The 27,791-nt window shown below is 37.2% G+C and overlaps 1 protein-coding gene across 5 annotated transcripts; it reads right to left on the bottom strand.

Annotated features, from left to right (window-relative positions):
* Window positions 1–4,356: 4,356 nt before the first annotated feature.
* LOC132294932 (probable serine/threonine-protein kinase At1g54610) lies at window positions 4,357–11,516 on the bottom strand. Of its 5 annotated transcripts, none has more exons than XM_059792985.1 (8): window positions 11,351–11,516; window positions 10,510–11,180; window positions 10,123–10,407; window positions 9,677–9,994; window positions 8,645–8,872; window positions 6,698–6,798; window positions 6,219–6,336; window positions 4,357–4,951 (listed from the first exon to the last, which is right to left on the bottom strand). In XM_059792985.1, the coding sequence occupies exons 2-8, from the start codon at window positions 10,894–10,896 to the stop codon at window positions 4,655–4,657; spliced, it is 1,734 nt and encodes a 577-aa protein (XP_059648968.1). In that variant the 5' UTR covers window positions 10,897–11,180; window positions 11,351–11,516; the 3' UTR covers window positions 4,357–4,654. The 5 variants fall into 5 exon arrangements, with proteins under 5 accessions (XP_059648968.1, XP_059648977.1, XP_059648958.1 ...); XM_059792994.1 differs by having other exon boundaries at window positions 10,510–11,020; XM_059792975.1 differs by having other exon boundaries at window positions 10,510–11,000.
* Window positions 11,517–27,791: the final 16,275 nt, after the last annotated feature.

Raw genomic sequence — 27,791 nt, 5'->3', positions numbered from 1 at the left:
ACACACATATATATATATACAGATACATATATATATATACACACAGAGGGCGGCAGGATTGTATGTTTCCTCAACTCTTTCTTCACAGCTGGAAACTCAAAGAAGGCTACCATCTCTGGCAGATCAAAGATAAGCAGATCTATGACGGATCGAAGACGGCGTCGATGAAGAAGACAAGCAGATTGGCCATGAAGTGTTGTGAAGTCCTCCTGGTCCAGGGGCAAGCGCCGGAGTTAGGGACGGTCCAAGAGCCATCGCGTCGAATATAGGCAGACCCGGAGCTGTGCCGTCGAGGACAGGCGCCGCCAATTTCTTCAACAGGTGGGTCTGGACAGATTTGGCGAATGTGAGTTCGTCGTTATTATCCTCGACTCCAAAGCCGACTTTGCGTCTCTAATGGGTGATGGCAAAGATGAATCGATGGTGGCACAGATGAGGGTGACGGCGGAGAGCTTCAGCTTTGATGATGTCGGCTGTGATGGAAGCGGCGGTGAGCTCAGTGATGTGCAAGCCTGGAGTCGGTGCTGTCATGGTTCGGCCATGGATGGTGGCGACGGCGAGATCAGCTTTGGATGATGGTAGCCGGCGAGCAAGTACGGCGATGATGGATTTACTATTCTGTAAAAAGCAAGATCAACTTTGTGTGTATATATATATGTATCTGTATATGTGTATCTGTGTAACAGTATGTGTGTGTTGGTGTTGGGAGGAAGAGATAACAGAAAGGAGAAAGAAACAAATGGTTAAGGGTATAAGGTTATAATTGACATTTCAACGTTTAAACTGGTCAATATAAAAGTCAAAGGTCAAAAATGTCAATTCATTACCATTGGGGTGTCTTTGGTAGCTATATCAAACTTGAGGGGGTGTCATTGTCCCAAAATAGGTCAACTTTCATCTGAGTATCCTTTTGATAAACTTCAAGGGGTGTCAGTGTATTTTATCCTAAATTTTTAATATCAAAAGAAAGATAAGGACTATAACATCTAAAATATAAACATTGTAATAGAAATATATATTCCATTGGACTATTAATAAAAAAAATAAATAAATAAATAAGCTCAATATTTTATTCTCTTGGCTTCATTTTGTTCTTCAATTGTATGGTATTCAAAAGGAACTTTTCAATGCTTCTGCTACGAGACTATCAGAGACCACATCATCTTTGTTTAGAGCCCAAATCAATAAAAATTAAAATTCAAACTCAAAATAAGATTTTCCCCAAAAAAACAAATTACCTTGATAGAAAAATGTCACATGCAAACTTGTAATTGTTGCAGCACAAATATTCACGTTTTTGGCTTTTCTGGTTAATGAGGACAGGGAAAGAATTGATTGACCAAAAAAAAAAACCAAATCTTTATGAGTTTTTGAACCCCTCGGTCTTCTTTTTTTTTTTTCTTTCTTAGAATACTAATTAAAGAATTTTTAAAACAAATCATTTATTGATTATTGATTCCTAGCTAGATAAAATCTTTAAAGAACCTAACAAAAATCATATCTAATATCTTCATATTCTGGCATTATGTGTTAAAGAATTCCAAAAGCCAATGCCAAGGGGCCAGAATTAGGGATTCGTAGAACAAAAAATTGATAGAAAATGTAGACTATAGATGTGTAAACAATGCAGAAAAGGGCATATTTTTTTAAGAAACATGGCCTGTTATTTATTTATTTTGGTTTGCAATATTGTGGAATAGGATTGTACAATTTTGGAAAGTAAAACAAATCATTTATAGGACTGTAGAATTTTGGGGAGGTAATGGTTTTTTTTTTTTTTTTTTTTTTTTGTTAAATTTTTAAAAATAGAAAAAATCATAAGGGGTTTTATATTGTGGAAAAGAAGAGAAAATCATCAGGGGCTTGAATGCGGTATGAATGAAATCATTTTTGAGACTTATTGTTATTATGAATAAAAAATGTTTAAAAATAGAAAAAGATATTAGGGCCTATTGTGGGAATAAAAAGAGAGAAAATCATTAGGGGCTTTAATGGGGGTATGAATGCATAATTAAGAAATAGTTTACACTTTTATAATATTAATATTATTATTATATAGATATAGATAAATAGTATAGATATAGATATATGATAGTTTAGAAATATTTGTTACAAAATTTTTTAACAACATTCACACAAATTCTTAAAAATAATAATAATAAAAGAAAATAAAAAAGAAGCAATCATTAAAAAAAAATTGAGTTGAAAATCAAGTTGGTGTTAGGTTTTACTTGCGTCGAATTGAGTTGAACTTGGATAGACTCGAACATTATATGTACAGTATGTCATTATGATGTAATATATATATATATATATATATATATATATGTAATGAACAAATCATTATGTTGTAGTATATGATGTATATATCAATAATAAAGTTGAAGTTAATTTTTTCGTATTGGGTTAGGCACGAGTCCGAATGTTACTATCCAAGTATTAGAAAAAACTATTTAAACCCATAAAAATCGTTTTGGGACTCCATTGATCCTATATCTCAACTTCTATTTCAAAATTATCGTAGTGTAACCACTTTATTTTTCATAATTTTCAAATCAAAACCAAAAATATTTGGATCTTTAATTTCTCTCTCATTTTTTTTTTTTTTTAAAAAAAAGAAGAAAAAAAAATGTCTATAGTATGGGACAGAAAATTGAAATTTCAAAATGATTATTTTTTATTGCTTTATATGTATCGTTAATTATTTGGGAGGGGGATAAATTACACAAATCTTCTCTCTTAATGATGTAAACATATAAAAATAATTTTTATTTGTCTCATACACATTTTAAGGACAAAAATAGTGATAAAGACTTTTAACTTTAGAATGTAAAGAAATATTTTTATTTGTCTCGTATATGTATTATATTCCTATATTTATTTTTATATCATTGGCATGGCTTTATATCAATAGAAGTAGGTTGGGCTTAACAAAGATGTGGTTGTTGAGCCTATAGCAATTTATTGTTTCTTCGAAGAATTCAATGCTCCTTTTTTGCAAATCTCAACCAACTTCACCAATGCTTGAATTAAAGACCTAATACCTACTAATTAGATGCCCCAACTCACCATATGCACATGAATATCAGGAAACGTCTTTGAAAGTACATGGATGTAGATTAGGTATTCCAGTCACTCCATTTTCTGTTTGGTGGGGGAGAAAATAGATTAGAAAATTATGAAAACTTAAAGGCCTTCAGGTGTTTAAAAGACGATAGGCTGGGTCCAATCTTTTCAGCAGTCAAAAAAAGCCTAACAATTCTTGGATTAAAATCTTCCCTCTGCACTACGGTGCATCTGTCCCAACCGATGAGAACACTGAGATACACGTTAAGAAAATAATGAGATGCAAGGCCAAACGTTACAACATTTTCGTAACGTGTATCACAAATTCTCCTTACCGGCTGGGACAGATGCACTATAGCGCTGGAGAGGATTTTAATCCAACAATTCTTTCCGATATTGAAGACTCTTTTGACAACCAAATCTCCAACATTAACCTTCCTTGGCTTGTTAAGCAAGAGGGAAGAACTCCGGGACATAAGTTCGTGTACACGATTTAATGTTGACAATTCTCTACGGTCGTAATATCATGTGGACGTAACCCTGATTTTGGGCGAACCACGTACATCTTGTGTTTTTGCTCTCTAAGTGCTTTATTTCTTGCCTCCTATGTGCCCAACATAGCTTGTGTACATTATGAGGTGCAAAGCAATACATAAAATGACAAAGGAAGAACTATGCACTACAAGTACAATATGCCTCTTATTGTTTCATTTCCCTTGCAACCATATTTTTTCCTATAGATCATTTCTGATGCAATATAGTATGACACACTAATGGTAAATTGAGTAAAATCACATCTAAAAAGACCTAGCTTCAAGAAGTACTCTAAAGTCAGCACAGAGTTTTCTTCTTTCCAAAAAATTTTACTGTCACTTTGTGGTGAAAACTTTGTTTCAACAACACAACATTTAGAAGATAAGTGCCTAGTTTACAATCAAAAGTGGTAATATAATTACATTCCAAAGTCGAATTATTAAGCAATATTGTTTTTGAAAAACGCGGATAAAATGTACACAGCATCACAGCCATAGATATTTACGCCCCAAAGCTAACGAAGAAAATTCTGTGAAACAATTACGATAATAGTAACGAATGGCTGTTAAATATCTAAATCAGTATACTACAACATTCAGTTTCATATAAGATACACAAGTAACACAATGTAGGAGCACTTCTTAGTTATTACATTGATAGATAGGAACACGCAGTGCAACCAAAAAAGAAAAGAAAAACTTAATACAAGAATGCATTTCATTTTGTTTCGGTGATCACAACTAAATTTCAAAAATCTCAAAATGTAAACATTGCAGGTTCTGTGATATATTTATTAGATTGTTTACTAGTCTAAAAAGAGTTGATAAAAAGAGTTTGTCAACACAGAGAGAAAAAAAAAAAATCAACATATACATTACTGGAGAAGCTCCAACCATTCAAAAATAGGACGAAAACAAGAAATCTGAAATGAAAAATACTATACCTCTCAATGAAGTTTAACAATTTTCCCGGTTCGCATTGAAAATATACTGGTCCAGCCACATTTGCAGCTTTGTATATTAAGGCTCCCGTGAGTAGAGAACCAAACAATATATTACATGGCTTCCTTGTCCTTCACCCGAGCAGAATTCCTATCCTTGTGAGGATCCTTATGTTTCTTTCTTCTTGGAGCGCCAACGGCAGAATCTACCAATGGGCCAGACCAAGTTTGGATGGGCACCTTTGGATATGAGAAATTTGTGGAACTGAATGGGACATCAGGAGGGTCAAAAGCTGGATCAATGTGATGTGAAGAACCTAAAGGATAACCAAGTGTTCCATCCTGGTGCGGAGGAGGAAACTTCTCACTCTTGCTCTTTGCATTTGCATGTGTGATTAGACGCCGCCTCTGCTTTAGAAAGGGAAATGGCATGGTAGTAAAATCAATAAAATGTATGAGACAAGGCTTTAATCGTGAAAAATCAAGTGTAATCAAGATTTTTAAAAATAATCATCAAGAAACAGAACAAGAACTGCATCAACAAACAAAACCTGAACATTTTCATACAAAAAAGCATTTCCAGTTCTTGTTTCTGCAGATACACACATATCTAGCTTGCATGTGACAGAACATGCACAAAGCCACATGTTGTAAGAGCAGGGCACTATGCTTTTAGAGGACTAAATCAGCACATAAATGCTTAGAATCATATCTTGTCAATCTACATCCCACGACTCTGCAGATATCCGGCTAATTACTCCCAGTCAATTAGATGCTCTATCCTAACCCCATGTTCCCCCTTACATAACAGGATGTCAAAAAAAATTACATAGTACTGTGCTCAAAATGCAACAACTCATCAAAATTTCTATTACATAAATTCCAATAAGTTTATCTTTTCTTTTCAATCAACATCTTCAACATGCCTTCTCACAATTTATTACAACAACACGACTTTTTATCTATGATCACAAGTTCCTAACCTAGCAAGAGCCATCCTCTCTAACCAGACTAGATAATAAAAAAATTCAAACAAATATAGGAGCTTGTGAGCGGAACAAGAACTAAGGCCAACCAAATTTGATCTTTAAGCCAAACCCTATCTAATGTGGCATCTCCCTATAATGATGAGCACGGCTAACACATTGTTGACATGAAACATCACGTCTACACATAATGAGCAGTAGTTTGCTCATCCACAAATGCACCCACGATTATTTAGTCACAAAATCAACCAATTAAGCATTCTTCTTTTTGGTGGGGAGGTAAACAAGTAGAGCATGTGTGGTGATATTATTTTGTTCATTCTGACCACAAGTTTCTTTCCACGCAAGACATTAATGGAGAGTGGAAAACTAGAAATGGATTACTTTAAATTGAACTAAATTAGTATTTATAATATATCTTGGAGGGAATGCCTTGTTTTGTCTTCTGGATTTGGGATTGCACTCCTAGATGTCGTGCCTGGGCTATGCCCCTTGTAATTGTAATCTATGTTCACATTAATACAAGCTCTTGCTTAATTACCAAATAGAAGGATATATAATGTGAAAAACTACAATTGAAAATATATTTTCATCTATATGAACAAATGGAGCCCCAAAGGGTTCATATTGGGCAATTCAAATAACCAAAGTACAAAAAAATGTTGCTAAAAGAAGCAGCTTATCTGACATACATCAAGATTGGCTTGCAACTCAGCATTGGCTTCTGGGGCAGGGAATGCCCTAACAGCTCGATCACGTGTACGAGTTTTCTTGACACCATCAGCGTTGGCTTTACCTGCAGCTCTCAGTCTACAATCAAAAAGGTCAGGTTACAATTAGGAGGATTGTGGGACATCAACATTCATCCAATCTTGTCTTAGCTTATAAGAAGAAATGATTTTCAAATGGGGAGAGGGGAATTCAGAAAAGCTTAATCTTTTTTTAGTATGAAATTTCTAAAAAAATTAGCAGTAAGATTGTTCTTCAGTAAAAAAAATTAAACAGTTTTGTTCTCCATAATTTCTGCATTCTCGGAACTATTCACCTCTCAAATATCTGCATTATGGTTACTTATATTAAGTCTTATGTTATGAGGGGAAAATTGTAATTTGAAACATAAGAATCTGAAGGCGTTAAGTATGTACAAGAAAGAGTAAAGTCATCCGCAAACCTTCTAGCTTCTTCATCCCGTAATTTCACATCCATCTCCTTGCTGGGAGGATATTTTGGAAGGCTGGAAGATTCACAAGCATATGGTTTGGTTGTGAAGAACTGCAAAAAAGAAAACAACATAAAGCCATAAAAGAAAGAAACATGAGAAGTATAAGAAACATGGAAAGAAAGAAAAGAAAACCAAGTGTTTTTCATACATGAAAAAGAAAACAGATAAAGTGCTAATACTTAAAAGACAGGTTATCAAAAAAAAAATTTTAAAAAAAATCGGTAAGATGAAACAATTCTGCTACTTTTTATTTTATAAGTTTGCTTCTTTTTGGAAAGTAGTTCCAATGTTAAGGTAAATAACGTATTTTGAAGTAATAAGCAAAAGGAACATCATAACATACTTTTATTTACAATTAGAAAAGTGATATTTGCACCACCTAAAAGTACTCACACTACGCCTGATTTTTTACTTCAATAACTGACACAATAACCCTTAAAAGTAGAGTTTTGAGAACTTTTCGGTACAATTGTGGAGGCGACAATACTTTGAATGAGAATTTTTTGTAGAGGTGAATATCATTTTTTTATAATTGTGTCATAAAGTCGAACCATTTTATAAGCATTCAGTGCATGTCCAACCAAACATGTAAAATATGTAGCCCATACCCGTGAGCAGTACTAGTGTGCCCAACACAGATATCTCAGTCATTTACAAGAGTCCATGTACCATAAACACACATACGTGAGTCACAAAAGCAGGAAAAGACAAAAATATATTAGCGCATTGGTGCAACCATTGCATTAGAAAGGGAGGAGTAGGATCAAGGGTTGATTCTTTCCCATTGATAAAAAGCCAACAGGAAAAAGGACATGACCCAGTATTAGTCCCCTTAGCCGAGGATTCCCAGAGGGACAAATTAGGAACAAACCTAACATTCATTATTTGCAAAAAGTGGTAAAAGTTCAAGCTTTCAAGCATGAGAACACAAGTTCAACTCTAAAAATACAGCCACTTTGTTCAAACATTGCCAGAAAGTACGTTTGTATCAAGTTTTTTTTTTTCCCGATAAATATGGTTGTATCAAGTTCATTCCTCCAAACATCGTCAATTAACTGGGGACCACAAAAGGTACCAGACCTTAAGTAACAAGGACATTTCATGTAATTGACGCACATTGATGTATGATGAAATATAATGCATTGTAAGATCACAAAGTACAATTTTCACATCACCAGTAATTTGATTTGACCACCACCTTATGACATGAAGCTTAAGTTTTATGGATGATACAGCAGGAAACTAAGGTTGATTAGGCATAATTAAATTTTGAGGGATAATGAATTAAGCACATTACTCTGCAAACTTAGAAACTCAAAGCCATTAAGATACTACAAAAGGTAAGTAAGAAGATAACTTGGCAAGACCTAGGAAAATAATTCAGATTTATAGCAGAAGAATGATCGCACGAACATTACAAATTGATAAAGAACAACTGATAATCCTTAAAAACTTTCTATCAAAATAAAGTACTCAATTGATCAATCTTGAAATTATGGAACATGCTCTCATGAAGTGCCTAAAAGCACCAATCTCTAAGATAAAAGCCTAACAATATGGCAACAACTTCAAAGAACTCCTTGGCAATGGCAATCCTTGCTAGTTTTTTTTCGGTTGAATTCTATGAGAACCCATAAGCCTCATTTTTCATCTGCTCTTGGTTCCTTTATTCATATGATAAAAATGAAAATAAAAAATAATAATAATAAAAAGGCAACTTCTCCCCAAACAAAGAGAAAAATGATAGAATTACTCAAAAAGCTATTCTACCATAAGCTCAGTTAAAACTAACAAAAAAGCATGTGGAACTTGGCCAAAACAGAGCCTATTTTGCAAACAGAGTAAGTAAAGAGCGGCGACAGAAGGTCAATCTGTTATTGGAATATAAAAACTCACTTCACTCCCTAACGCAGCTGTGGCAGTTTGACGTTCAGCGGGGTCAATTGCAAGAAGTGTCTCAATTAATGGCAGTGATGAAGGTGGAAAATCTTTAAATGTCTCTGCTATGCATCGTCTGTATGATTGTTGGGGCTTAAATATAGTTGCATGTGGTAGCTTTGACTTTTTCCAATATTCTTCAGAAGGAGAACCACAAAGCTTAAATATTTTGTGCAGCTGTTCCACCTATGTAATATAAAATGATATTAGTTACAAGAGAAACAATAGACTTACAGTTACACTCTAATTTTAACATCCAATTGCGATGCAGGCATAAAATGCCAATAAAATTATAGAATTGCTGTATCTCTTGCATACTTAAATAAGAAGCATGCAACCTGCAATATAAGCATAAGAATATTAAGATAAAGCCATTGCGCTCTTCTAAACTCTACAGAAGTAACAACATTGGATGAGTGGCTAATGGCAGGTTAAAGCACAGGTTTCTATGGACTGCACATGAGTACGAAAAAATTTAACTCTTAATGAAGATAAACAAGCATTTCTGATAGGAATTAGGACAAACAAGCTAAAGGTAGTATAGATAATTTTTCCTGTCAGACTCCAAAAACAGTGATGATCAATCACACCCTGGTTTGCTCAAGTTATGTGGGGCAAGCCTAATTTACAGCTCACCAGTATCACAACCAAAATGACACTTTGCATCATAAAATAGCATTCACACATCTAATGTTACAATTCTTTTCTCCATCAAAACAATTGGGCAGCTTTAATGTAAAGGCATACGAAAGGCAATTTGACGTATCACAAACTTTGCCATCAAATATACAAAATACAAAACACCATTCTGCCAATTAGGCATTTAACTTGTTAACATGAGGTGAAACAGTAATGAAGTATTTAATTTGCTGCAAACATTTAGGTATCAATGAAACAATAAACGCATTGCAATATCAAATGGCCCAATCAAGGCATCTTAAAGTCTTGGAGGGATAACTGGAATAAATAAAGTCAAAGAGTGCAGGTTACCTCAGTGCGACCAGGCATAATAGGCTTCCCATACAATAGTTCAGCAATAATGCAACCTGCACTCCAAAGGTCCACTCCTACACCATAGTCAGTGGCCCCAAGAAGAAGCTCTGGGGGCCGGTACCATAGAGTAACCACCCGACTAGTCATGGGCTGTTTGTGATTAGGATCAAAGAAAGAAGCCAACCCGAAATCAGCAATTTTAAGAACCCCTTCATTGTCAATAAGAAGATTTGACCCCTTAATGTCCCGATGCAGCACATGGTTGTTATGACAGTGTTCAAGCCCTGACAATAGCTGATGCATGAAACACTTGACCTACCATATTCATAGATGTATAACATAAGAAACCAACCCAATCTAAAATTAGTAAGCTAACAAAGAAAAGTTCAAATATTTTTAGTTGAACACTTCAAGAATCAGGAAGCAAACAAATAGAATCTAACCTGAGGTTCTGTAAACTTGATTCCTGGGCTCGCTGCGAGTCCAGCCAAATCATGCTCCATATACTCAAATACAAGGTACAAACTACATGACATCCTCGATGTCACTAAACCTTCCAGTTTAATAACATTGGGATGATCCAATCTTCGCAGGATCAAAATCTCTCTAGCCATAAATTTTACACTCTCGGGCTCCAAATTGTCAAATCGAACCTTCTTCAAAGCAACAACTTTCCCTGTTATAGCATCCCTAGCTTTGTACACATTACTATATGTACCTTGCCCAATCTAATCACAAAATCCAAAGCATACAACAAAGAATAAGACATTAACAGTTTAAAACTATTAGAACATAAAAAAAATATTGGAACCAAACCAGCAGATACTTGCCTTACAAATTTTCTCAAATGTGTCGGCCCGACGAGGCGTCCACCCATTGATTGCCTCACCTGCCACAGCCGAGAGCCAAGAAGGCCACCCAGCAGCCACTTGCTCTCCGTGCACATTCTTGGGTGGGTTACTCAACCTCGGATTCGTCCTGGACCGCCTCCTCTCCCCCCTCGGCCGCGTACTCCCTTCCTTCTGTTCCTCCTTCTGATCCCCACCATTCTGAACCTCACCACCACCACCCTCCGCCTTTTCAACTGCAACTTTCTCTCTCCTCCCCGAAGGAACCGCCAAATCCCTCTCTCTCTCCTTCTCCCTCCGCTTCTCTACTACAATCTCCGAGCTGGGCGGCCCTGACGACGAAATCTCTCTTCCGAACACACACCCCATCTCTCATATAACCAAACTCCAACCCTAGCCCTAACCCTCATTTCTCATCACATTCTACACTCCGGGCCTTCATTCAAAACCCCAAACAACCCGATCAATCAAAACTGCAAACAAACACACAAATCTTCCAACAAACGCTAATTAATTCCGCAGCAATCAAAGGCAATGTTTGATTAATACAAAGAATATACGCTAATTCAAGAACCCTAGCTTTTTTGCCCCACAAAGTAGAGGTAGTAATGATTCAGAGCTAGAGCCCACAACTTATGGCGGTCAAAAATGAGCTATAACAAAGCAAGAAAAAAAAAGTGAATACACAGTGAAATAAAACTAGCTTTTTTTTTTGGTGCTTTTTGTTGGTGATTGAAGATCAGATGTTAAAGCTTTGCAAAGTTGAGTTCCACTTAGAGGAAAAGAAAAAATATATATATATATATATAAAGAATTAACTTACTGCTACCGAATTGAGGATTTGCATTGAAGTGTAGAGTGAGAGAGAATGCTGATCTCTCTTTCTGCTCAACTTTCTCTCTCTACTGTAGTGTATTTGTGAATTTTTGACTCACGGAGTGAGAGAGTGAGAATGTTAGAGAGAGAAATTGACGGAGTAGTGTTTTTTTTTTTACCAAATTGTATACAGATTACAGACAGCTCAAGTCAAAAGAGTTTCTCTCTCCTAACTCTCCTCTTGTCCATTTGCTCTCTCTAAATTTTCGAGTTTTCACTTCGCTGCATTTAATTATTTTACGAAAATAAATTAATTAATTAATTTTTTTTTTCATCTTCAATAAATACTGAAAATAAGAAATAATGATTTTAGTAATAATAGAAAAATAATCCCATCATGGAATTTTTTTTCTAAATTAAGAAATTCTTTATTATATTATCAATGTTGTCAAAAAAACAAAAAACAATACTACTAATAGATAGTGTTGAAAAATATATATTTTGACATAAAAATCTCTTCTAACATTTTTTAGACTTTTGGCTGTATAATTTAGACTCATGCATTTCTTACAATAACTCTTTTTTATAAAATATATACTTGGAGCTCATTTGTCCAAACAATAAATATGTATTTTATACATAAATGTAAGAAAATATTAGACTAAAGCATTATTCAAAGTAATTATTTAAAATACTTGCATCATTATCTATCACCAAGGGCGGAGCCAAAAATCTAAATTTGGGGGGCGATTTAGTATTATGTAAAATTTTTAAAAAAATGTAAATAATTATAATATATATTTTTATATAAATATTGATCTTAATAGGTGTGTAAATATACTTATATATTGAAAATATATAATTCAAAAAAAAAGTGCAACCTAAAAATATATATATGGAAACTAATATAAGAAAGAAAATTTGATTTTTGATTTTTTTTTTTGAATACTTTGATTCTAATTTGACAAATATATATCATTATTAGGTTGATGAAAGATTTAAAAACTCTAATAAATAATTCTAACTAAACAAATCTTACAAGTTTTAATAAAACGAAATTATTATTATTAAAATAGAGAAGTACTTTAATAAATTATATAGTGAGCAGTAGTTATAAACTTTTTATTTATAACTAAAAATATTAACATATATAATATCATTATTGTTGTTGGCATTCTTACTATTGTGTCTCACAATATTTTAGTTTTTTTTTCTTCTCATCCTCTCGAGACTTGTTAATAGAGATTTATATATAATTCTAAATAATTTTCTTGTAAAAACCATCTTTAGGTTTCATTTGGTTAGATGGAAATAGTATGAAAATAAAGGAAATGGAATTTTTTTAAATATTTTAGGAGTTTGGTTAGTAGGAAAAGGAAAAATTTTGAGGAAAATCACTTTCCATAACCATTTAATTTTCCCATAAATTTTTTTTCCAAAAATCACAAAAAAAAAAAAATAAAAATAAAAATAAAAATAAAATTGATTTGCAGAGAAAGTTTTGTGAACTTACAATATTAATGCGCTTTCTTTTATGGAAAATTATATGTTATTTATTAAATAATATTTAACCATAAAATGATAATTTTACAAAAAAAAAAAAAAAATCATTTTTTTTGAAGTGCTAACCAAATTGACTTGGAAATTTAATTTTCCTTCACTTTCTTTTACTTTCACTTCACTTATTAATGTCCAGGAAGAAAATTTTATTTATTTTATTAGACATGAGAGACATTGGTATAATTTTCTTCTTTTTCTCTCCTAAACTTATATAATGAATATTATATATTTCTATATGCAAATGAAGTAACATTCTTTTTTTCTTTTTTTTCTTTGTTTTATTTGGTGTATGGATTGCAATAATAATGAACTTACATTTTTTATTTCACAAGATTTAAGTTTTCAAAAGCATATATAATTTAAGTTAAATTTATTTTCACTCTCTATTTTTGGGCTGATAAATAAATATTTTGAAAATATTTAGGGAGGGGGGAATTAAGTTTATCTATAATATAAATATTTTGGGGTCTACTAAAAAAAATTTTGAAAATTTTTGGGGGGGCCATGGTTACCCCTGCCCCTACCAGCTCTGCCCCTATTCATCACACTTTCATGGTGACCTTAACTGTAAGTGCAAAAATTCGTTCGACTTTGACAAGTCAACGAAATTTCTACAATTATTACACTCAAAATAATAATATAGAACAAACAATGAACTAGATAAATTATATAGAGATGAGGGGGTATTTTGATGATATGACCGAACATAGGATTACCTAGATTGCCTACGTATCCCGCATGGAGCATGGGAATCAGGTCAAAACGTAGTTCTGACAAGGAGAGTTGGATCTCTATTTTTGAAGGCTTTGCCCTTTTTTGTGTGTGTCCCCTATTGAGGGTCCTAAGCCATTTTTATATAGGGAAAACCATAATCGATTCCTTTTAGGACTCGCATTGCTTGTCCCTTAAGAATCTTAATTACATCATATTTTCCTTATAACAAGGATTTACATTATTTGGTTTCCATAAATTATAATTCTTCTTCTAATAGAACTATTACTAAAATGGGTTTAGTAATATATTCGTACCTGGGCTCGGGCTCGGGGTCTCATCATCTCGGGCCTTCTTAATAAGTTCAGCCCATTATGATTAGTTAACCTAGCCCATGCTTCTTGTAGAAGCCCAATATGAAAGTTGAATAGTCTCAGTATTTGTGGTGGTCCCCTTATGTGCTGATGTGTCTTGTCTTAATTGGAAGGGGAGATTTTTGCCCTCCACACTTTGCCCTCAATTCCCTTTTGTTTGACGTGATAGCCATAACTAGAGGGAATTAATCGTAGCTAATGAATTGTAATGGTAATTGTAGTAAACCAAAATGCCCATGGCTTGAGGTTCCTTGGCTATATGCCTGAGGAATTTTTGATGTCTTCGGACTCTTGAGATCCGAGGTATTTGATTGATGCCTTCGGGCCTTTGGGGTCCGAAACATGTATTTTACTGATTCCTTTGAAGTTTTGTGGTCCAAATCATGTTTTTCCTTGACAGTGATATATGCCTTAGAGTAGTTTATTAATATCTTCGGAATATTGAGGTCCGAAACATGTAATTCCTCGGCCTCTACATGTGCCTTAAAGGAATTTACTAATGTAGGACCCTTAAGATTCGAAGTTTATAGCTCTTCGGCTTCTGTATTCGCTTTAGAGGAATTTTATTGATGCCTTCGGACTCTAGAGGTCCGAGGCTTGTATTTACATTGATACATTCGGACTCTTAGGGTCTAAAGCTTGTGCTTCCTAGGTTGTGCGCCTTAAAGGAATTTATTGATTCTTTCAGAATCTTGGGGTCCGAGGCTTGTGATATCCTTGGCTTCATGCCTAAGAGGAACTCTTCGGACTTGTGGGTCCGAAGATTCAAAAGTGAGAGAAGGTCTTCGGATTCGTGGGTCCGAAGATTTCAAAAGTTCGGACTCGTGGGTCCAAAGATTCAAAAGTGAGATAAGGTCTTCGGACTCGTGGGTCCGAAGATTTCAAAAGTGAGAAAAGGTCTTCGGACTCGTGGGTCCGAAGATTCAAAAGTGAAATAAGGTCTTTGAACTCGTGGGTCCGAAGATTCAAAAGTGAGAGAATATATTTTCTTCGGACTCGTGGGTCCGTGGATTTAAAATTGAGAGAATATATTTTCTTTTCTTAATAGTTCTTTAGGGCTACTTATCTTGCCCTCATTATGGAAGGTATTGCCCCCATTAAGGAAAGAAAAATATGTCTTGTTTTTGTTTTGCCTTTGTTATATGTCACTTGAAAAGCTGGGACAATATGCCTTGATGGAAGCAGTGTAGGTAATTTAACCTTCGACTTATTTGAGTTCGAGGTAATTTGCATGAAGTTTATTTATCGGCACTGTTTTGTGCCTTAGAGAATTTTTTCATGAAAATTTAACCTTCGACTTATTTGAGTTCGAGGTAATTTTCATATAATTTTATTCCTCGGTAGCTCTTTGTGCCTTAGAGGAATTTTTAAATCCTCGGACTCTTGAGGTCCGAAGATGAATTTTATTCCTCTTTGCAGCTCGTTATGCGTTAGAGGAATTTTGAAGTCCTCGGACTCTTGAAGTCCAAAGATGAATTTTATTCCTAGGCAATCTTTGTGTCTTGGAGGAAAATTGAAATTCTCGGACACTTGAGGTCCGAAGACGAATTTTATTCTTCGGCAGCTCTTTGTGCCTTAGAGGAATTTTGAAGTCCTTGGACTCTTGAGGTCCAAAGAGGAATTTTATTCCTAGGAAGCTCTTTGTGCCTTGGATGAAAATTGAAGTTCTCGGACACTTGAAGTCCGAAGACGAATTTTATTCCTCGGCAGTTCTTTGTGCCTTAGAGGAATTTTGAAGTTTTCGAACTCTTGAAATCCAAAGACGAGTTTTATTCTTCGGCAGCTCTTTGTGCCTTAGAGGATTTTACATGACAATTTAACCTTCGACTTCTTTGAGTTTGAGGTAATTTTCATGTAATTTTATTCCTCGGCAACTCTTTGTGCCTTAGAGGAATTTTGAAGTCATCGGACTCTTGAGAGCCGAAGACGAATTTTATTCCTCTACAGCTCTTTGTACCTTAGAGGATTTTACATGACAATTTAACCTTTGACTTCTTTGAGTTCGTAGTAATTTTTATGTAATTTTGTTCCTTGAAAGCTCTTTGTGCCTTAGAGGAATTTTGAAGTCATCGGACTCTTGAGAGCCGAAGACGAATTTTATTCCTCGGCAGTTTTTTGTGCCTTAGAGGAAAATAAAAGTCCTCAACTCTTGAGATCCTTTGGACACAGGGCTTGGAGATGGCTTGTGGGCCGCCTCTGTTACCAATGGGCCCTCTTTGCAAATGTTTGAGTGTTTCCTTATCTAAAGAAGTCGATAAAGTTGTACTTTATCGATGCCTAAAGAAAGAAAAAGAGAGAATATATTTTCTTTTCTTAATATTTCTTTAGGGCTGCTCATCTTGCCCCATTATGGAAGGTAAGACTTTATTTGCACTATTTCAACACCATTTGAATTTATATGGACCTGGCATGGTCTGTTTCTGCGTTGCTCAAGCGCCTATACAGCATTGGCTAATGGTGGAAAGCTGTTGTGTGAAATCGGTGATTGAGATGGATCGAACACTACACTTGAAAAAATCGTCAAAATGCTTGACATTCAGCTTTTGGTACCGCTACCACTTTTTTTCTTTTTTTCTTTTTTTTTTCTGTTTTTTTCTTATTGATTTGCTCTAGGCAACTCAATGACAAATTCTACAATGATGAAGTATGCAGAATCAATAGGTAACAAGATCAATAGTAAACCAGTTCGTCAAATTAAATTGTGCTTTAAGTTGAAATGATTTTACATATCTTTTTGATGAAAGCACTTCACGTCTCAATTTGCAGCCTCTACAAATCTTGGATCTGCTTCTGGATTAGATCTGAAAGAGCACGATGGTGTTGATTGTACTCATGCATCATGTGGTCGACATGATCGTGTCGAGATCCTGGCCTTCCAACTAATACTTGAAACAAACCTCGGTGTCTTAGAGAGCTGAGAGCTTCTAAAAAAGTGGTGGTGACGGCAACGAGGAAGGTGGCAACGGCCCAGACGAAAGCGCCTAGTCCGATATCGTGGGCACGGTTGTGACGCACAGACAAGTAAGCGGCAAGTAGGTAATAGAGGACTGTACCATGGATCTGAAAAGAGTGAGTGAGCCCAGGCCCATTAGGTCGGTGTGAAGGGTCGTTCCGACCTCCTTGTACACTCCCGGTAGTAGAGACTCACCGGCTCGCTCCATAATTCCCGCCAGACTCACCAGTATCAGAGTTAGTGTCTCCGATCTCATTTCCTTTACTTCACTTTCATCCTAGACATATCCTATATATTTTTTCGCTCTGGGAGAGAGAATCGACAGGATGGAAAAATCTTTTAGTTGTAATTTTTGGTTGAAATTCCATGTGTTCGTACGCGTTTTGGAACATGGGTGAAGATCTCCCTGTAGATCCTACAGGGAATCATCAATACGTGGTGGTTGGAAAAGGGCTGGGTTCAAATCCCAAAGAATCACGTTGCTGGAATGCATCACGTTAATTTAAAGTGTTGTGACTTTTGGTGTGTTACGCGTTGTGGTTGGACGGTTGCACTTGTTGTACAAAGATCTGATCGTGAGGAACATGGGCTTCGGAGTCTACCAAGCTTGGAGACCTTTGGTACCGGCTGGTGGTTAGAAAGGATTTGCTGGATTTGAACACGCACATCAAATTACTGGACTTTGCCTGGATGAACACCGATGGTAATTTCGGTGGTTGGAAAGGGATAGGTTCAAATCCTAATCACGTTGTTGGTGTAACGTGATCTGAGCCATCTGAGCCAGATAACTAATCACTCGTGGGGGTATATTTCTATACGTTCCCACAGACGGCACCAAAGTGTAAGTGCAAAAATTCATTCGACTTTGACAAGTCAACAAAATCTCTACAATTATTACACTCAAAATAATAATATAGAACAAACAATGAGCTAGAGAAAATATATAGAGATGATGGGGTATTTTGATGATATGACCAAATCTAGGATTACTTAGATTGCCTACGCATCCCGCATGGAACATGGGAATCAGGTCGAAACGTAGTTCTGGCAATGAGAGTTGGATCTCTATTTTTGGGGGCTTTCCCCTTATTTTTGTGTGTCCCTTATTGAGGGTCCTAAGCCTTTTTTATATAGGAAAAACCATAATCGATTCCTTTTAAGACTCGCATTGCTTGTCCCTTAAGAATCTGAATTACATCATACTTTCCTTATAACAAGGATTTACATTATTTGGTTTCCATAAATTATAACTCTTCTTCTAATAAAACTATTACTAAAATGGGTTTAGTAATAGATTCATACCTGGGCTCGGGGTCTCATCATCTTAAACCTTCTTAATGAGTTCAGCCCATTATGATTAGTTGACCTAGCCCAGGCTTGTTGTAGAAGTCCAATATGAAAGTTGAATAGTCTCAGTATTTGTGGTAGTCCCCTTATGTGCTGATGTGTCTTGTCTTAATTAGAAGGGGAGATTTTGCCCCCACACTAACTCTTTTAATCACCCCACTCTTCCTAACATTCTTATTTATGCTGTTGTTCTTGTTTCTTTTTTAAGGGTCCAATACTCCATTCCATGCAACATAGTTGATCTAAAAATGGTCCTATAAAATTTTCCTTCGAGTCTATGTGTTATTATTTTATTATATAAAATCCCATTAGTATGTCTCCCTTTTGTCCAACCGGCTCCAATCCCACCCACCCCCCCCCCCATTTTTTTTGTATCAATTGTTTCAAAAAAAAAATTGGAGAGATTGATGATGATGTGGGTAGTAGGGTTGGAATAGGTTGAACAAAGTGGATAAACACTAGTAGGGTTTTATGCAATAAAAGATAGTGGATTCTTTTGAAATAGTGAATTTTCTCACTCAAGACGGCAGTGTCTCCGTGATTTTCTTGATTGGGTTTTCACGCTAAATCATGGTATCATCTCCACTTTATTTACTTTATAACACTTTATTTTATCGCTCTGTGAATTGATTTTAGTTTTATTTTAATAAAATTAAAATAAGTAAAAATCCAATAAAATTACAAGTTGAACATATTCACTCCCCTCAAGGTTATTGTTTTAAACTAAACCAAATAAGTTTAAAGAAAAAAGAGAAAACTATATTTAGGTCGAGTTAGGAGTTCTAAATTACAAATTGCATATGCATTACCGACTATTATTTAGGGCCAAAATACCCTCCAAACTCTTATACTAAAATACCAATTTATCCTTCTTAAATTAAATAATTTGTTCGCTCAAAAAATTTAGAAAAATTCACTCAAACATAACTGATTTTTTTAATTGTTTCAAATATGCCCTCCATGTTAGTGAATATTCAATTAACTAACAATTTAATTGAATATTAAACTGTTATCATAAGGATCAAATGATCCGTGGTACAGGCACTGTTTGTTATTTAAGACTCCAAACTCTACTTCTTTTTAGGGAGGAAATATCATACATTTTTTCAAATTTTTATTTATTTATTTATGTCTAATTCAATCAAAGTGAAATAAAAATTTAAAATAAACTAGTTTGTGTTCTATTTTCCAAGATAAAATATATAGACCAATCATTCAATTGGTTACTTTATATGAGCAGAATTTTGGACATTAAAAAGGAAACACAAACAATAAATTCATGTGGCAAAATAAGTATATTAAAAAAGTAAAAAAGATTAATAATTAAAAGAAAATCGATGTGCCGGATGGAATAAAGACAATGAAAATATACATAAATTTATAAACAAATGTGTGTGTGTGTGTGAAAGCATATGTGCCTGTAAAATGGTTATTTATTGACGTGTCTACACTAATATAATATGTTAATAGAGTTTAAGATCTTCAATAATACAACATGTGTACCCTGTCTAAGTGAGTTTCGGTGCCAGCCAAAAAAAAAACATGTGTTTTGGTCCCTTTTGGACGGCTCCTATTCCTAAGTATTCTATGTATAAAATAAAAGTTAAGATAAAATCATATATATAAAAAATATTTATATCACAACATTTGGGGAAAATAATAGGTAGAAAAATAATAGACATTACGAATTATTTTTCATGATTTTATCATTAATGAAACATGACATAATTAGTTTTTTTTTTTAGAAGTCAGAGAGAGAAATTCTCACTCAAATTTCTTTTTAGGAATGAATTTTCTTTTTCTTTTTCTTTTTCTTTTATCATTCTTAAATTTCCTTTTGGAAGTTGTCCGTCATTTAGGGGCCTTGGTGTTCCGACTGTTCCCTCTTGACAATGAAGCTTATCTCCCATCGTCTCATCGGGCGACTTTGACACCTGTTATTTTATTAAAAAATATTATTTTTGACGACAAATATATACCCATAAAAAACCGACTTCCACTTGGCAAGAGACTATTTGTTTACAACACTCTCTCTTCCTCTACTCACAGCCCTTCCGTCTCACTCCTCTGCAAAACCCTCTCCTCCTTTTTTACGTGTTTTTCAACGATGGGCGAATGATAAGGAAGAATTGCACCTGCGAAGTAGTGATTCTGTCAATCTATTCTGTTTTCGACGATCACCAATTGCTTTGGTGGAAAACAATATAAACCAGTGGAAAAAAAAAAAAAAAATCTAAAGTCCTACTTTTTCCCCCTGAAGAAAAATATAAGTTTGCAAAAAAAATCAAAAGTAAAGCAGAGCACGAAATTCTTCTTAGAGCATGCACAAACCAAAGAAATTGTTTCAAATCTCTCACACTAATTTTACAATCTCATATACATACATGTTATACCTCTTAAATTAATGCTCAGATCCATAGTACCTCTTTCATTCGTTTCAATCTCCGATCATCCTTCTTCTTCGCCGGTGACCATGGCGTCCGTTGATTCCCGCTGCGATCTACCATGTGTTTGTGGAGGAATGAATCGACTGCGTCAGCGATTTGTGGCAACGCAGTAGGAGGATTGGGTTTGGAAACAATTGCAGATCATCTTTATGGGCGAATCAATCTGCAGCAACGGCAATGATTGGTGGCATTTGTCGTGGCAATCTGTAATTTTTGTGTTGAGAGAGATGATCGTCGTACGGCTTTCCCAACATATTCATTTCGTCTTTGAGCCTGTACCTTATCTTTCTTTCCCCATCTACACTCTCGTGGTTCATCCTTTGCCTAAGGTAAGTTCAAGAATGGACTTTCTTCTTCCTCCCTCAAAAAGAACCTCTGCATTGCTCTCCGGTTCCTAGATCTATGATCTGACTTTTGGTATTGATGATTATAATTTAATTACCCGTGGATAGGGGAAGATCGTTAAAGTAACGCGCTATCTCATAAGATTGAGATAGGCTCTACAGACTAAGATAAGGACTACGACTAAGATAAGGGTTACAGATTACGATAAGAATTGCAGAATACGTTAAGGATTAGGCCAACAGATTATGATAAGGATTAAGGACGACGTAGACGCTACGTAACATCCTAACCCAAGTCCTATAAATAGGGAGGGCTAATCGACGTTTGGGGGTAGGCAAAAAACCCTAACTCAATATCTCGATTTCTCCAGAGAGATTATCATTCACACTGACTTGTTCGTCGGAGCCTATTCCACTGGTAACACACCGGTGTTTGTAGGATCACTTTTTCTTCTCTTTATTCAGGAAGTCAGATCAGATCCGGGTTGCGCAGAATCCATCTTCAACAGTTGGCGCCGTCTCAAGGGAAGAAAGTCCAAAACTTAGCTCCGATTCCTAGGTCTCCAGAATAGAGCGACTTGAAAAAGAAAGAGACGGAGACATTTGATTGACTTCTGGCTGGTTTGATAGTCCAATGATCCCGAATTCCATCTTTGACCTATACTACGAGAATTTCCTGTTCGCTGTCACTATGACCGATGATTCAATCAATCAGGGACCCTTCTCTTTGTCCGATTGCAAAAGTGTTGTCGGCTATAGCTGCCAAATGAGTAAAATTCTCTTACATAATGAAATTTATTTTACATGGTTTGGCATATGAAGTGGCTATGGATATTTCCAAAGGAAAAGAAAAAGCCATGGTGCTTTGTTCTCTAAACAAAGCATGGTTCTATTGCGATCTGGTCTGGCTGCTGGCGAGGGCGAAGGGTTGCAGGCTTCTGATGCAGGGACTTCAACGGGGCAACCCCCCGTCGTCCCAAATGATCAGGAATGCGTCGCAGCGTTGGAACAACTGGTGAACCAGTTAGTCATGCAAAATGCGATGATTCTGCAACGCTTAACCGCCCCCAACGAGGAGAGAAACAGTGAAGTACCCAACGATGACTCCCGTAGGGTTAACAACGATGTTGAGCTTAGTCAAATAGGGGGTCAACAGAGGAGCCATCACCATCGGTCCCCTGAACGGAATACCACCAGGCTCCGTGGAGATACTTCTAGTTATGTTAGAAACAAGACTGAGGATGCCACTCAGTTCGATCTAGAGTTGCAGGATTTGAAAGCCAAGGTTGACGATGTCATACAAGTGATGAAAGGGAAGGGCCAGGCTGTAGTGTACGATATGGTACAAAAGACTAACCTAGCTTTTAGCCTAGCTGTTATGAGTTGTCCTCTACCTAGCAAATTCAAGATGCCAACTCTTGAGAGCTTCGATGGGACGCGGGACCCTCTCGACCATTTGGAGACCTACAAAGCTCTTATGTATTTGCAAGCCGTACTGGACGAGATTATGTGCAGGGCTTTCCCTACCACACTCAAGGGTTGGGCTCGTCTCTGGTTCAATAAATTAAAGCTAGGCTCCATTGAAAACTTTGAAGAGTTGAGCAAACAATTAATAGGACACTTCATTGCTGGGCAGAAGCATAGGAGACTAGCAACACATTTACTTAATGTGAAGCAGCAGAAGGGAGAGTCCCTTCGTGATTACATAAGTCGTTTTAACACTGAAATGCTGCAAGTTGAAGAGGTGGACGACAAGGTTGCCCTCACAGCCTTTGTGGGAGGACTACAGACTTCTAAGTTCCTATTTTCCTTATCAAAGGAAGCCCCTACAAGCATGACAGAGTTGATGGTTAGAGCGCGGAAGCACATGAACGCTGACGATGCTATGAATGCACGAAAAAACAAAGATGGTGAAGATAAGAGGTCGGATAAGAAGAGGCCAGCACCTAGCACTAGGGAGGAAAGGGAATTGAAGTACAAGAAATTCTCAAACAACCAGGCTGACAGATCGTTTCGCCGCCCAGCGAGCCCAGGCAGGTATGATAACTATACCCCCCTAAATACATCTGTAGAGCAAGTCTTTCTGCAGATTCAAGATGACGCATCATTGAAATGGCCACCAAAGCTAAAAGCTGATCCAACAAAGAGGTCTTGAGATAAATACTGTAGGTTTCACCGGGACCATGGACATAACACAGAGGATTGTTTCGACCTCAAAAACCAAATTGAGAACCTTGTTCGTAAAGGTCATTTACGCAAATTCACAACTAGAAATGGAAAAGGAGGCTCCAACCCAGCCCGGGAGGGCCGAGATGATCGCCCTCCTCAACACCAACCAATGGGTGAGATCAAAGTTTTATCGGGTGGCTTCGCTGGTGGTGGTGAGACGAGTTCAGCTCGGAAGGCTCATACTAAGAGAATTCGGAGTTTTTCAGAGGTGAATGAAGTTGGAATGACAAGTCCTCCAACCAAATTACCTCGAGTTGAGGAGCCGGTCATAACCTTTTCTGAAGAAGATGACAAGGGAATTCACCAGCCCCATGATGACCCTCTGGTAGTTTCCATGGTCGTTGCTAATTTCACTGTTCGACGAATACTAATAGACAATGGTAGCTCGGCTGACATACTATTTCTTAGGGCGTACGAGAAATTGAAAATTGGCCGAGAGAAGCTCCGACCCATGAAGTCACCACTGGTGGGATTTTCAGGCGACAAAGTATATCCACTGGGGGCAGTTACCCTTCCAGTTACTGCAGGAGCCAATCCAAAGCAGGTCACTGTAATGGTGGACTTTGTAGTGGTGGACTGCTCATCATCATATAATATTATCCTGGGGAGAATGACATTGAATGCTATGAAAGCAATCACGTCCACTTACCATCTCCTGATGTATTTCCCAACTGAATATGGTATAGGAGAGATAAGAGGGGACCAAACAATGGCTCGCGAATGTTATGTCGCCTCTCTTAGAAAAATAAAATCGCAAGAGGCATTTACGATTGCAGGGCTGGAAGGGAAAGATAGACCAGACTTTCATAGAGCGGAACCTACAGAGGAGCTAGAAGAGGTCATCCTTGGTGAGCCCAAGAAAAAAGTGAGTATAGGGTCTTTACTCCCCCCAGGTATCAAAGATGAACTTACTCAATTCCTCAGGAAGAATCAAGACGTATTTGCATGGGTACATGAAGACATGCCGGGTATAGACCCCACTATCATGGAGCACCGCCTAAATGTAAATCCTGACTTCAAACCTGTCAGACAAAAGAGGAGGACTTTTGCTCCAGAAAGGAATCAGGCTATATCAGAAGAAGTGGAAAAGCTCTTAAAAGCCGACTTTATTCAAGAGTTGTACTACCCTGACTGGCTGGCAAATGTGGTCCTAGTGAAGAAGGCAAATGGAAAATGGAGGCTAGGTGTGGATTTCACTGACCTTAACAAAGCTTGCCCGAAGGATAGCTTTCCTCTCCCAAGAATCGATATGCTCATTAAGGGAACGGCTGGACACAAACTATTAAGTTTCATGGATGCATATTCTGGATACAACCAGATATCTATGTACACCTCAGATAGAGAAAAAATGGCCTTCATCACTGATAGAGGTTTGTACTGTTACAAAGTAATGCCGTTTGGGCTCAAGAACGCTGGTGCAACATACCAGAGGCTAGTGAATGCAATGTTTAAGCATCAAATTGGTAGAAACATGGAGGTATATGTTGATGAAATGTTGGTGAAAAGCTTAAAAGCTGAAGACCATTTGACTGACCTGCAGGAGACCTTCGAGGTACTTAGAAGTCATAAGATGAAACTCAACCCCAGCAAGTGTGCCTTTGGGGTTTCCTCAGGAAAGTTCTTGGGATATATGGTAAGTAGAAGAGGAATTGAGGCCAATCCAGAGAAGATCCGAGCAGTCATTGACATGAGATCGCCAAGATCAACCAAGGATCTACAACGACTAACAGGGAAGATTGCTGCCTTGAGTAGGCTAATCTCTCGGTCAACTGACAGGTGTCTACCTTTCTTTCGTGTGCTAAGGAAGGCTTTTGAATGGACCCCAGAATGTGAGCAGGCATTCAAAGAACTAAAGCAATACCTTAGTTCTCCCCCACTACTGTCTCGAACCATACCGGGAGAGGAACTATACATATACCTTGCAGTCTCCACGACAGCTGTCAGTTCAGCTCTGATACGAGAAAAAGAAAGGGTCTAAAGGCCAGTATACTTCGTGAGCAAAGCACTTAGGGGTGCGGAGGAAAGATATCCAAGGATGGAACAGTTGGCCTTTGCTTTAATTGTGTCCGCCAGGAAACTGAGACCATACTTTCAAGCGCATACGATAGTGGTCCTAACAGATCAACCCCTTCGACAGGTCCTACATAAGCCAGAAAGCTCTGGTCGACTGATGAAGTGGTTAGTAGAGTTAAGGGAGTTCGACATTCAGTATAAGCCAAGAACAGCAGTAAAGGCTCAGGTGTTGGCTGATTTCTTAGCTGAGTTTACCCCTCCAGAAGAGGAGAAACAACCCCAATTTTTGACAGAACCAAGTTTAAGTGAGCAGATGGGCCCAGAAGTAGTCTGGGACTTGTTCGTGGATGGGTCATCTACTGCTCAGGCTAGCGGAGCCGGGCTTGTTCTTGTCTCCCCAGAGGGAGAAAATATACAGTACGCACTTCGGTTTGGTTTCAAAGCAACCAACAACGAAGCAGAGTACGAAGCCTTGATAACAGGATTAAAAGTGGCAAATGCTCTAGGGGTTGAGCAATTAAAGGTGTACACCGACTCCCAGCTGGTCGCTGGACAAGTTCAAGCAGAATATGAGGCACGAGACGAGAAGATGAAGAGTTATCTACAAAAGGTGAAGGAATTAAAGAATCACTTCCAAAGATTCTCAATTCATCAAATACCACGAGAAGAGAATGGGAAAGCAAACGCTTTAGCCCGGCTAGCTACTGCATTAGAACCTGAGATCAATAAGAATATACCACTGGAATATTTGGATGAACCATCTATATCTCAGGAGAGACAAATTAAAGTGCAATAAGCGATATTGAGTGTGGAATGGGCAGATCCTATCATCAGATATATCAAGGATGGGGTGCTACCAACAGACCGAGCAGAAGCTCGAAAGGTCAAGATGCGGGCAGCTAGGTATACGCTTATCAAAGGGGTGCTCTACAAGAGAAGCTTCTCCATGCCGTATTTACGATGCGTTTCTAGCGAGGAAGCTGACTACATTTTGAGGGAGATCCACCTAGGAGTTTGTGGAAACCATGCTGGGGGTAGGTCACTTGCAAACAAGGCCATCCGACAAGGATACTATTGGCCTACCATGCAGAAAGATGCACTTGACTTCGTTAAAAAGTGCGACAAGTGTCAACGATTTACCAACATCCCGAGACAACCGTCAGAGGAGAGGACTCCCATGTCAGGACCATGGCCATTTGCTTAATGGGGAATGGACTTGATTGGCCCTCTCGTCAAAGGCAAAGGGCAGACTAAGTATGCCATTGTTATGGTTGATTACTTCACTAAATGGGTAGAAGCTAAGCCTCTGGCCAAGATCACAGAGAACAATATAAGGAAGTTCGTATGGAAATCAATAGTTTGCAGATTTGGGATTCCTAGAGTGATTGTCACAGACAATGCAAAACAGTTCGATAACTCTGACTTCAAAAATTTTTGTTCCGAGCTCGGGATTCAAATTCATTTATCATCGCCAGGACATCCCCAGGCGAATGGACAGGCCGAAGTCACTAACAGAACAATCCTTCAGATGATCAAGACTCGACTTGATGCTGCAAAGGGACTATGGCCTGAGCAGCTGTCGAGTGTACTGTGGGCTTACCGTACTACTGCAAGGACTCCCACAGGGGAAACCCCTTTTCTTTTAGTGTTTGGAAGTGAGGCAGTAGTACCTGTAGAGATTGGCCTAACAAGCTTTAGGACGGAGCACTACGAGCCCAAGCAGAACGAAAGGGAGTTGGAAGTAAGCTTGGACCTAATCGAAAAAAGGAGATACCTAGCCCAGATTAGGATGGCTACCTATCAACAGAAGGTTTCCAAGTATTACAATGCTCGGGTCAAGCCTAGGAGGTTCTCAGTAGGAGATTTAGTACTCCGCAAAGTTACTCAGGCAACTAAGGATTTAACCATAGGGAAACTAGGTTCCAAATGGGAAGGGCCTTACAGAGTTACGCGATGTCAGCGACCAGGAACATACTGGTTGGAGGACTTAAAGGGAAAGCCACTGCCTCACCCATGGAATGTTGAGCATCTATAGAAATATTATCAGTAAACAACTTCAGTTTAGTCTTAATTTATTATTTATTTTTGCTAATACTTCTAGTTGCAATAATTACTTCATTCTCTACGAATGAATGTCTTCAATAGCCTTGTTATCAACTTTGGCTTTAATAAAGTATTCCCTACTTGGATCAGTTGTTTCAAATAATTCATTATCATTTTGATATGTTAAGATATTCATGTTAAATGGGTGAGCTGGGTGAAACTCATAATAATCTACTTCCCTTGTTAAAGGGTGAGCTGGGTGAAGCTTTTAGCAATCTACTTCCCTTGTTAAAGGGTGAGCTGGGTGAAACTCATAATAATCTACTTCCCTTATTAAAGGGTGAGCTGGGTGAAGCTCATAGCAATCTATTTCCCTTGTTAAAGGGTGAGCTGAGTGAAGCTCATAGTAATCTACTTCCCTTGTTAA

The sequence above is a fragment of the Cornus florida genome, unplaced genomic scaffold (assembly GCF_030987335.1).
Source record: "Cornus florida cultivar Cherokee Brave unplaced genomic scaffold, ASM3098733v1 CherokeeBrave_3.0.0_Hap2_Chr01, whole genome shotgun sequence".
In the NCBI taxonomy this organism is placed as follows: domain Eukaryota; kingdom Viridiplantae; phylum Streptophyta; class Magnoliopsida; order Cornales; family Cornaceae; genus Cornus; species Cornus florida.
The sequence above is the reverse complement of the archived record's forward strand: the minus strand, read 5'-3'. Positions and strand labels throughout refer to the sequence as shown.

What these genes read in the sequence shown, in the direction of transcription:
- LOC132294932 (XM_059792985.1), bottom strand. Translation starts at nt 10,896, where the DNA reads ATGGGGTGTGTGTTCGGAAGAGAGATTTCGTCGTCAGGGCCGCCCAGC. An exon ending in CATTTGAGAAAATTTGTAAG is followed by an intron (nt 10,408 to 10,509) that starts GCAAGTATCTGC and finishes TTTTGTGATTAG; the next exon opens with ATTGGGCAAGGTACATATAG. An exon ending in CAGCTGCGTTAGGGAGTGAA is followed by an intron (nt 6,799 to 8,644) that starts GTGAGTTTTTAT and finishes TCTTTTTTGCAG; the next exon opens with TTCTTCACAACCAAACCATA.